The sequence below is a fragment of the Lactuca sativa genome, chromosome 2, assembly GCF_002870075.4.
Source record: "Lactuca sativa cultivar Salinas chromosome 2, Lsat_Salinas_v11, whole genome shotgun sequence".
NCBI classification, from domain to species: Eukaryota; Viridiplantae; Streptophyta; class Magnoliopsida; order Asterales; family Asteraceae; genus Lactuca; species Lactuca sativa.
Genome location: NC_056624.2, coordinates 219,974,680 through 219,986,267, shown reverse-complemented (window position 1 = coordinate 219,986,267; position 11,588 = coordinate 219,974,680). Strand labels below are relative to the sequence as shown.

The window sequence follows — 11,588 nt, the reverse complement described above, 5'->3', positions numbered from 1 at the left end:
TCCTTCATCTCCGTCGGTGCTAATCGGTAAGGTGCCTTTGCTATCGGTGTTGTACCTGGTAGCAAGTATATTCGAAACTCTACTTGTCTATCAGGTGGTAATTCAGGAAGATCTTTGGGAAAGACTTCCATATAATCACACACAACCGGTATATTCTGCATCTCTTTCTTTTCTTTCTTAGCATCGATTACAAATGCCAAGTATGATGTACATCCCTTGGACAAACATTTTATGGCTTTCATCAGGGAGATGACTCCAGAATTCACTCAGCATCATTGGCGCTAAGCCAATCCATTCCTAAAACGATGTCAAAACCGTTCAACTCTATGGGTAACAGCTCTTTGTGGAATTCGTTTCCATTTAGGTCGATGACGATGTTCCTAATATGATCACTAATACATACGAACTTGCCTCTGGCAACTTCCACAATTAGGGCATCATAGAGTTTTTCTACAGGCAATGCTAATTTTTCTCCAAATCTATGCGATACAAAGGAGTAGTTTGCTTCAGAATCAAACAGTATACTGGCAGGTAAACCATTTACAAGAAAGGTACCTGAAGCGACATCTGCTGCCTCCTTTGCAGCCTCGAGCATCATCTGGAAGGCTCTTTCCTTCGGCTTCGGTGGAATGTTGGGTCTTCCTGACTCCTTCTTCTTCGGGCAGTCCTTTGAAATGTGCCCCTCCTCGTTGCACTCATAACAAACCTTCTTAGCAAATGTGAACTCGTTGGCATAGTGCCCAGGCTTTCCACATTTGAAACAAGTGACTCCTCTGTCACATTTCCCCTGGTGCTTCTTCTTACACTTGTCGCACCATTTTGCTTCGTCTCCTCCTCCTCTCGGACCAGACTTCGAGAATTTACTCTTCTTAGCGGACTTCGAGGATCCGTCAAATTTCCTTTTCTCTCCCACCCCCGCTCTCTCCAGACCCTTCTCTCGTATCTGGGTATCCAACTCCAAATCATGGGTGGGATACCTCGTCTCGTGAGGCTTTAGCTGCCTCGACATATATACTATCATGTGTCCCCTCTGCATCAACACGACACCCATCCCTGATATAGATGCATCATAGTAGACTACAAAGTCATCCACCCCCTCAGAAAGGGTTAACACCGGAGATTCGCACAATCTTGTGCCCCCAAACAAAAGTAACACCCTTCCTGGTCAATATGGTGAGAGGAACTGCAATTTTGGAGAAATCTCTGATAAACCTCCGATAGTAGCCTGCCAGACCCAGAAAACTCCTGATCTCGGATGGGGATCTCGGCACCTCCCATCGCATGACTACCTCAATCTTGGCCGGGTCAACCAAAATCTCATTCTGGTTAACGAGATATCCTAAGAACTAGACCTCTCGTAACCAAAAATCACACCTGGAGAATTTACAATAAAGCCTCTCTATCCTCAATACTCCATGAATCTCGCGAAGATGCTCCTCGTGTTGTTCCCTAGACCTCGATTACACCAAAATGTCGTCGATGAACACGATCACCAACCTGTCCAACATGGGCCTACACACCCGGTTCATGAGGTCCATGAACGATGCCGGTGCGTTGGTGAGTCAAAAAGGTATCACCACAAACTCGTAGTGCCCATAACGAGTCCTAATGGTCGTCTTCAGGATATCCTCCTCGCAAACTCTCATATGATGATACCCAAATTTCAAATAAATCTTGGAAAACCAAGACACCCCCTGAAACTGATCGAATAAATCGTCGATTCTTGGTAGTTGATAATGGTTCTTGACCGTCAGCTTGTTCAACTCTCGATTGTCAATGCACATCCGGTGTGAACCATCATTTTTCTTGACAAAAAGGATCAGCCCTCCCCATTGTGAGCTACTCGGTCTAATAAAACCCTTCCTCAGCAGCTCATGGAGATGCGAGGATAACTCCTGCATCTCGGATGCGCAAGGCGATAAGGTGCCTTGGCAATAGGCGTCGCACTTGGAATCAAATCGATCTGGAACTCAGCATGCCTCTCGGGAGGCACACCCAACAATTCCTCGGTGAAAACATCCGAGAACTTACATACTACTGGAACATCAGAGATAGAACTCATCCTCTTAGTGGAAACTCTCGTATCCATCACATATGCTAAAATACCCATGCACCCCTGTTGTAAACTCTGCCTCGCCTTGGTGGCAGCGCAGAAAGCTTATCCAGATCTGGTTCCCTCGCCATACACAGTAAGTACTACCCCCACTAGAGGCTCGTATGGTCACCATCTGACACTCACAGTCAATCACAGCTCCGAACCGGCTCAACCAATCCATGCCCATTATGACACATACATCACCCATTGCTATCGACACCAGATCTATCGGAAACTCAACACCGAAAAACTCTAATACACATCCCCAGAATAGATCAGTAGAAAAAACTGCATGCTCATCGGCTATAGATACCCTCAGTGGTCGACTCAACGCCTCGCGTCTAACACTAATGTGATGAGTAAAGGATAAAGACACGAAATATCAACTCGCACCCGAGTCAAATAACACCAAGGAAGGCACATAACTCGCAAGAAAAGTACCTATAAGCAACACAATATAAGCATAAATAAATCTTAAAATAATATAAATAAGGAGATACGTACCAGGAACAACATCAGGTGCGGCGCGGACCTCCTCCGCAGTCAGTTGGAATGCTCTCCCACGAGCTCTCGGAGCCTCGGCCATCACTGGCTGGCCATCAGTAACGTGTAAAGCATTAGGAGTAGAGGCTTGGGCTGATCCCTGTGTGAGCTAAGGACACTTGGCCTTCCGATGGCCGGTTTGGTTGCAATGAAAGCAAACCGTAAATCCCTTGGGGCAATCCTTCGCCATATACCCCTCCTTGCCACATTTGTAGCAAATCCCTGCTCGGCAAGATCCATCATGACTCTTCTCGCACTTGCCACAAGTGCGGCCCTTTTGGCCTCCAGATCTCAAATCAGTGGTCTTAGCTCACTTGGTCGGCGGTTGTGACTATACTAGTCTGTTGTTTCTATCTTGAGACTCCTCTTCCTCTCTACTCTGAAACTATAACTTAATCTCCCTTCTTCTGGCATTGGTCTGTAGCTCATCCAACTCCGATATGAAGAGTTCACCACGAACTCTCGAATATCTCATCTCAGTATGCTCAAGTACCGGCTCACACGTGCCTGCTCCATAGACACATGTTCGGGGAAAAACAACACCCTCTCATGAAAGATCCTCATAATCTCTGTCACGGTTTCTGTCTTGTACTTGAGAGACAGAAACTCATGGGCCAACCTCTCCCTCTCCACCTGGGGAACGTAATCATCTCAGAATAGTTGGTGAACCTCGTCCAAGTCACTGCTACATGGTTCGCAGGATAAAAATCAGTCGTCACAAACCTCAACCAGTCTTTCGCTCCCAAGCAAAGTAGGTTCAGTGCAAATCGAACCTTTAGGTCCTCAGGGAATGAACAAGTATAGAAAAATCCCCCAATATCAAAAATCCATCTAATAGAAGCAATCGGGTCCCGGGTCCCGTCGAACTCCGGTGGCTTCGTGTTGCTGAACTCCCGAAGCAACAACGAATCACTCCCCTGAAGCCTCGCAACAGCTAGGGTTGCGGTGGCTGCGGCAGTAGCAACCTCTATGACAGCAACATATCGCTCATAAAAAGTCTCAATAAGTGTGGTATTAATAGACTCAAACATCTCTGGTATGGCCTCCTTGATAGTTGAGGCCACCCCTCCGTAATGATCCTGCAGATCTCCTCGTCACTAGTATCGTTGCCCCCGGGGGTTGTTGCGGGTAATCACCATAGTGTCTCTGAAATGCAAACACAAAATCATCAGAGACAAGATCAAACACTCACACACTCGGTTACCCACCCTTACATGCTCCTTAGCATCCTAAGATTCTTAATTGGGCTGCATATAGATCCGGTGCTTTCTGTAGTATGGGCCCAATACTACCTTCCACACCAACCTGTAGTCACCCAAGTCCTCCTCCTAGGATCCTAATTCACAAGTACTCTATCCCTCACGGATACCAAACTACCCTCTCAATAGACTCCTCAATTGCTCATCTAGGTATCTCTCCCAGATTACTCCTCGACTCAAAACTCTTTCTAAAAGATTCATGTTAGGTACTCCTACTCATCACATACATAGAGAAATATAGCAGATAATATCAATTAATAGCATCCGCAAGGCTAAGGCATCATGAATCAGACAACTCTAGCTCTAATTTAAAGAATAACTAGCCTATTCTATAGCATGGAACTCTAATATCGCATAAGTATCTCATAATATAAACAAGTAATGGTATTTGGGGAGATCACCGTTCGGGCTTTGGCTGATTGTACACACTGCTCCATCTATTTTTCTCTTAAAAACTCTTACTCGTTTTAGAAAAATCATTTCTTTTTAGAAAATTTTCTCAAATCCTCAGTTTGAGTCCAGACATACTCGAGGGTACATCCGAATCCCTCAAACTGTGACATCCCTAATTTTCACGGCCAGAAAAGACCGATTTGTTTATGCTTTATTTGAAAATTAGAGTATATTTTTAAAGAAATATATTGTGGAATTTGTTCCCAGAAAAACATGATAGATACGTTATCAAAGCATTTCCAAAGAAATGTATTTTTATTCATTTTAAAACATTTGGGATGTCATCTTCAATCTAGAAACATAAGCATAAACAGAACTTACATTCATTATCACTAATGATTTATATCTCTTTAATCTCTCAGTGTAATGTGGCTTCATATTGACACTTGTGATACAAATATAGTGAGTGGGTCATGTTGGGAAACCTGGTGAGTACATAGGGTTTTCAACCCACAATAATATAAATATTATGTTTAAACATCAAACAATCAACCCAATCACCCATCCCCATTATCTTCTTTAATCTTAAGGATCTACCCTAAGAATCATCTATCCTTTATTCCTAAGGATTGACCTAAGGAATAGGCACGAAGTCCATCGCTGCCAGGGTTTATACATTAGGCACGAAGTCCATCGTCACCACGGTTTACACAGCGGGCACTAAGTCTACATAGTCGCCAGGGTTTAGGCACCAAGTCTCCATGGTCGCCAGGGTTTAGGCACTAAGTCTGCATAGTCGTCAGGTTTTAGGCACTGTGTCTCCATGGTTACCAGGGTTTAGGCACTAAGTCTGCATAGTCGCCAGGGTTTAGGCACCAAATCTGCATGGTCACCAGGGTTTATACAATAGGCACTAAGTCTATATTTGCCAACATTTATCTAGTAGGCACTAAGTGCATAGCTGCCAGGGTTCTTAAATTACAACTGGTGAACACATAGTTCAAAAATACCTAATCCATACTCCTGGATCTAAAACTAACCTCTCTACCTGATCAATACTCCCGGATCTGGTATGTATGATCCATACTCCCAAATCAATAACTAATAACTATGTCTATACTCTGCTAGATGACTAGATCATCTTAAACATCGAGATCTCTCATCAATTTTTATTTAATCACACATCATCTAATTCATCTACCCATGTTTTACTCAACATATTTGTAGATATAAAATACATAGACATTTTAAATCAATTAAAACATGTATAATATGGTTCATCCATCATAGATAGCAAGTATACAGATAATATGCACACATAGCACGTAATTTATATACAATACTTCATATATATGTGTTAGATGAAAATAATATGCACTCACATTAGTAGCGTGAGTTGATAGAATCTAACTAGAAACGGTCGGCGGTTCATGATCGTCAGGCTCGGGATGCAGAACGGCTTCAACAAACGAGAGAGAGAGAGAGAGAGAGAAAGGAATTGGTGTAAGAAGAGAAAGGGTTGAACTTGCTATTTATAGGGTGATTTTTGGCCCCTCACGTCGTGATAATTCATTGTTCACATCGTGATCCATGCCTGATCACCTCGTAGCTTCGCCACCTGCGTTCTAGGCTTGCATAGTGTCCGTTTGACTCCTCACGTCGTGAGAATTGATGATCACATTGTGAGCCCATTCTGTAGACTTTCCATCTACATTCTAGCCTTGAAAAGTGGCATTTTAACTCCTCACATCGTGAAAGTTAATGCTCACGTCGTGAGCCCAGTCAGATTAGGGTTTCAGACACGTGTCATGCTCTCAGACAGTTGTATCTTCGGAAGGTCAAAACTTTTGCATACGAGCTCCGTTTTTTACATTATTTATATTCACGCGAAGGTGGAGAAGTACTCTACAACTTTCATTTAGGACCCCTAAGGCTAAAAAGTACTCTATCATAAACTCACTTTTTACGATTCCCGTTGTCATGTTGGTTTTGTCGAGAAACTTCGACATGTCATAACTTCTTCGTTATAACTTGAATTTCAATGTTCTTTATATGTACAAAAACCTTGTGACATATACTACAACTTAATTAAGATTATTAATTCTAAATAATACTCTATCAAAAAGTCATTTTTGACGCTTATCGTCTCTAAATTGACTAGCCCGAATCTGCGGGCGTTACACAAACCAAGGCTCTGATACCAACTTGTAACACTCTTTCAAATAAAATTTTCATTTCTAAAATCACATTTCTCAAAACCACAAAAGGTATCATTTGTCAAAAAAAAACAAGTCAACAAATTTTTGATTATATCCTAGAATCCTCAAAAACATAATCTCTAACTGGTGTCTACAATCAAGTCGGCGCCTTCCCGCGATCCTGAGAGGTACCTAAAACACATATCACACAACACTGCAAGCACGAAGCTTAGTGAGTTTCCTAAAATACCACACACAAATAATTAGCCTCTCATGACTATATCTCGATAAGGACCCTTCGGTCTCACACTCGGGTTGGACCTTCCGGTCCTAACCAATAAAGCATAGAATAATATACATCATGAATCACAAAGACAAATGCATGATATCACATAACTCAGTATAAGCATATAAGACCCTCCAATCACACTCTATTACCACTCAGGTAAGTATAGTGAGAAGACTCACATCGTAAGTAAGCAAGTAGTTTTAGTACCCCACGAACAATCCAGACTCCGCTTACATAATATATTCATCTCTAATTGTCACTTTATAACCACAAATCTAAAAGTTAGGCTAACCCCTTCTCTCACTCTCGGAAAGGGTGAAAGACTATTTTACCCCTCCATGGTCTCCATTACTCATGTCTTAACTAAACCCTAAAAGTCAACGAAAGTCAACGCTCGAGTCGACAGTCCATGTCGATCCCACTCGTCGAGTGCATCTATGTGACTCGTCAAGTTCCTTCATTTTCTCTGAAAAATCAAGAAAATCCAACTCAACTCGTCGAGTTGTCTCACCAACTCGCCGAGTTACAACGCATCTAGACTATTGGGGAAAACTCTAGCCAACTCGTCGAGTTGGCTCATCGACTTGTCGAGTCCCTTCAATCCATTCTCTCATTTAGACATTTTTAATCAGAACTAAGGCCTCATACTCTATATCTAGCCTTCTAAGGCTGAAGAATCACGTAAATTTACAAGCTTTACATCCATGTATGGCATCTAGGGATCAAAATGCCAAAACAAGCTCTATAAAGGGTTTAATGCATGAAAGTTGGCCAATAGCTTGATAAAGCTTGAATCTTTGGGCCCAAGGGACCTCATATTGTCCAGATCTGAAGTCTCAACTCCATGGCAAGCTCAAACAACTTAAGGACCCAAAGAAAGGATGGAAATGGACATAAACTCCTAGTGAAGAGATCTAACCAAACAAAGATCAAGGTGATAGCTTTTTACCTCCAAAAAGCAGTTAGCTCTTAAAGAACACCGGATCCAAGGGCTTCTTCTCGTTCGAAGCCTTTTGCTCTTCAATCTCCATCCAAATACGCAATCTTAGCCTTTGTCTCTCTCAGTGTGTCGAAATGATCAAGGAGACGGAAATGAAGGCTTAAGGTCCTTTAAAAAGGACACAAACCCTGAAAATTAGGTTTTTCACACTCAGCTCCTACTTATTGAGTTGGGGTCCACCAACCCGTCGAGTAGACTCTAAAAATCATGAGGCCATTTATCTCTCTACTCGGCGAGTTGGGGCCTCCAACTCGTCGAGTTGCTCTAACAACATGAATATAAATTAATTATATTTTATACCTATGAGTCGAATGTTACATACCGATTGTTCTTCGGTGAGTACTCCTAAGGATCCAAGTGTGAAATTAATGCCAAATAATGGTGTTCCCATTTCAAAATTGGAATACTCCAAGGCTATTGGTAGCTTGATGTATGTCATGACAAGTACCATACCTGATATTGCTTTTGATGTGGGCAAGTTGAGCGGGTACACTAGTAATCCTAGTGCTCAACATTGGCAAGAAGTGAATAGAGTGTTTAAGTATCTCAAAGGAACCATTGATTATGGTTTGAGTTACTTAAGGTGTCCTTCAGTTTTAGAAGGTTATTCAAATGCATGTTGGTTAACCAACATGGAGGACTATTCCTCAAATTTTGGTTGGCTATTATTGTTTAGGGGAGGTTCCATTTCTTGGGCTTCCAAGAAGCAATCTTGCATTACAAACTCAACAATGGAATCTAAGCTTGTTGCGTTATCAATTGCTAGTAAAGAAGCAGAGTGGCTAAGGAATTTAGTGTATGGGATTCCTTTGTGATCTAAACCAATAGCACCTATTTCTATCATTTGTGATAGTGCAGCCGCTTTGGCTAAGGCATACTGATGGGTTTTGGTCATAAGAACATCCTATGTGCTTATACAAACCCTAATGCTTGGATCTAGGTTTCTCTATTGTACATGCAATTTATCCAAGACTATAAACCCTAGATCTAGTATATGATAATCAATATAACATATAAATTAGGGTTTAGATCATACCTTGGTTGTTATGTAGCAATATCAATCCCAAATTCTTCTTGTATTGACTTTAGAAAGCTTAGAGTCACAAATGTCACTCCTCTAATGGTTCACAAACACCAAGAGCAAGAGGATGAAGAGGAGAAGAGAAGGAGGCTGCCCAAAACATGTGGAAACCCTAGAAGGAAGATTGTCCACGTTTTTGGGGCATAAGGGCTCTTTAAATAGTGAGGCTATTAGGGTTATCTAACAAGGAAACCCTAATTTGGATGCTTAAGCCCTAAGCAACCCATGGACTCCTTTCCTTAAAGGCCTTGGACGATTTCTAATGGGTTTCCCCATAGAATTCGTCCAACCTTATAATATAAGGCAATCCATGGCCCAATTGCAATTATCTTATAGTTACAATTCTAGTCCCTTAAGTTTAATTAATCTTTTTTAGTCACAAACTTAATTCTTATTAATTCTTGACTAATATTAATTAAACAATATGATTTCTCCTTTAATATATTATTCTCATAATATATTAATAAATCATATTTAATCCTTTCTCTCCATAATTCATCCTATCAAGTTGCTTTGGTGAAGGCAACCCAAAAGGACCATGCACCATCGGGTCAAGTACATACCAAAATAGTTATGGACTTAGACACTAATCCAACAGTCTCCTACTTGGATAAGTCTAATAACTATTATGCGTATGACTTCATATCCTGATCTGCAATCGTAGCTTTCTAAAGCCGCTGTCAACTCTGATCCTATCAGATACGCGTGTCCTTTAGATAAGGGATCATATATTCCTCCATTCTGGATATCGTATGAGACATGATTTCTAATCATTCTCTCTGTACCATTTCTCGACTTCCGATTTATGACGACCGACTAATTGAACAAATCAAATTAGCCCTATCCTGACCGAACATTTACGTTTGTCATCACTAAATCATCGAGGGGCACAAAGATATCGCTTTTATCCTACTTTGGATAAAAGGAACGGATAAACTTTGATTCAATGCTTGCATGCACTTACTCGCCGAATCACACACAACAATATGCTTTATGACACCAAGTTACTGGTGCATTTAGATATTATCAATGTGCAACCGATTTGCAAGATACAACTCACACATCTCGGTTTCAAGAATATAAGATGTTATCGTCTCACCAATCACTCATGATAACAATCCATGAAGTGATCCAAGTGAGCGTGCGTTTAATCCAATGCTCAAATCATATTCATAAACACTCATGAACGTTGCAGCAAACATTTGCTTATGTCTAATACTCTTTAGACAATCCACATACCAATTCACGACAGTTTTTATTCTTACCTACTTCCAACATATGAACGACTGTGTCCCGTTCGAATAATTTGATTGTTCTAAACCAATTAAATTATTCAGGAAGTCAAAACATGCAAAGTAAAACACAAGAATAATACACTACTAGAAAAACAGCCTTTTACGACGCTCATTGCGCGTGGTAAACGGCTCAGATGACGCGCAAGTGCACGTCAAGGAAGGCCCTGTCATAAAGAGAGACGACGCGCATTTACGACGCTCATTTATGACGCGCAATTACGACGCGCGTTTACGACACGCAATGCGTATCAAGGAAGGCCTTGTCATAAAGGAAGACGACTCACATTCGCGTGTCGTAACCTTACGACGCGCATTTACGATTCGCGTTGCGTATCATTAAAGCCCCTGTCAAGAAAGGCCATGTCATAAATGAAGATGACACACATTTTTGCGTATCATAATTTTAAATGTTTAAAAAAATATTATTTATTGGTTTACTAATTTTCAAATTAAATTTGCATTTAATGTCTCATAATAGAAATAAAATACCATACACAAAAATACAATCCATTGCATAAAATTTAATGTCATACAATTCTATTTCTTACAATATATAAATTTTCATTCATGTAATCTACTGTGTTTCATACAAAAAATCTATTTCATGAGGCTTCTTCCATTTCCTTTATTAGTTGCTTCCATCATTAGTATATCTACAAAAAACTTGTGTTGCCTCAACAGCTCATCCACATCATAAAATATATCATGAGCTTCCTGTATTGCTCATGGAACTCACAAGCACTGACAATAATTAACATGTTCAAAAAATATAACCTGTAAAAAAAAATATAGCAAGATATGATTGAAACATTTGTACAACTCTCTAAAAAATTTGAAGTGTCCAGATAGTTATGTTTATATCCAGAACCTTCTGTGTTGTTTACACAACAAAAAGGAGGGTAATTGTTTTTACTTTTACCTTATCAAAACCCATTACCACAAGCTTTTGGATCTCTTTATCCGATACAACACTTACTGCTGCTGTGGCATCTGTATTTACCCATATTACCAACTTCCTTCCATTTCTTTACTCATAATAGCAACGTACTTACAATTCTTTACACACTAAATATATAGCAATATCAATTTTTTACATCACACATTGTAATAACTAATAATACCTTCAATCATTTCTTGCAGTTGCTTCCTGAGTTGAAGGATAAACAGGTCTATTTCCACTTTCCAAGAGTCTTGTTTGTAGGGTTGAGTTAGGAGAAGCATTGTTGGAGACTGTTCCTGTTTGGGTTGCACCTAGTGTCCTTCCACGTGTAGGAAACCTACTATTTTCTTCTGCTGATTGGATAATTTTAAAAATAATAAATAAATAAAATTAGGAGATTAAAAATGCAGCATTGCTACAACACTCAAATTTGACTGCTTGCCTGAGGAACCACCTCTCTCCTTGGCAACCATGAAGACAAGTTTGCCTACATAT

At 40.5% G+C, this 11,588-nt stretch overlaps 1 protein-coding gene across 1 annotated transcript; it reads left to right on the top strand.

Moving 5' to 3' along the window:
- The first annotated feature begins 8,145 nt into the window (after positions 1-8,145).
- LOC122196651 (secreted RxLR effector protein 161-like) lies at positions 8,146-8,592 on the top strand. The gene has a single exon (XM_042899797.1). The coding sequence runs from the start codon at positions 8,146-8,148 to the stop codon at positions 8,590-8,592; it is 447 nt and encodes a 148-aa protein (XP_042755731.1).
- The last annotated feature ends 2,996 nt before the right edge of the window (positions 8,593-11,588 follow it).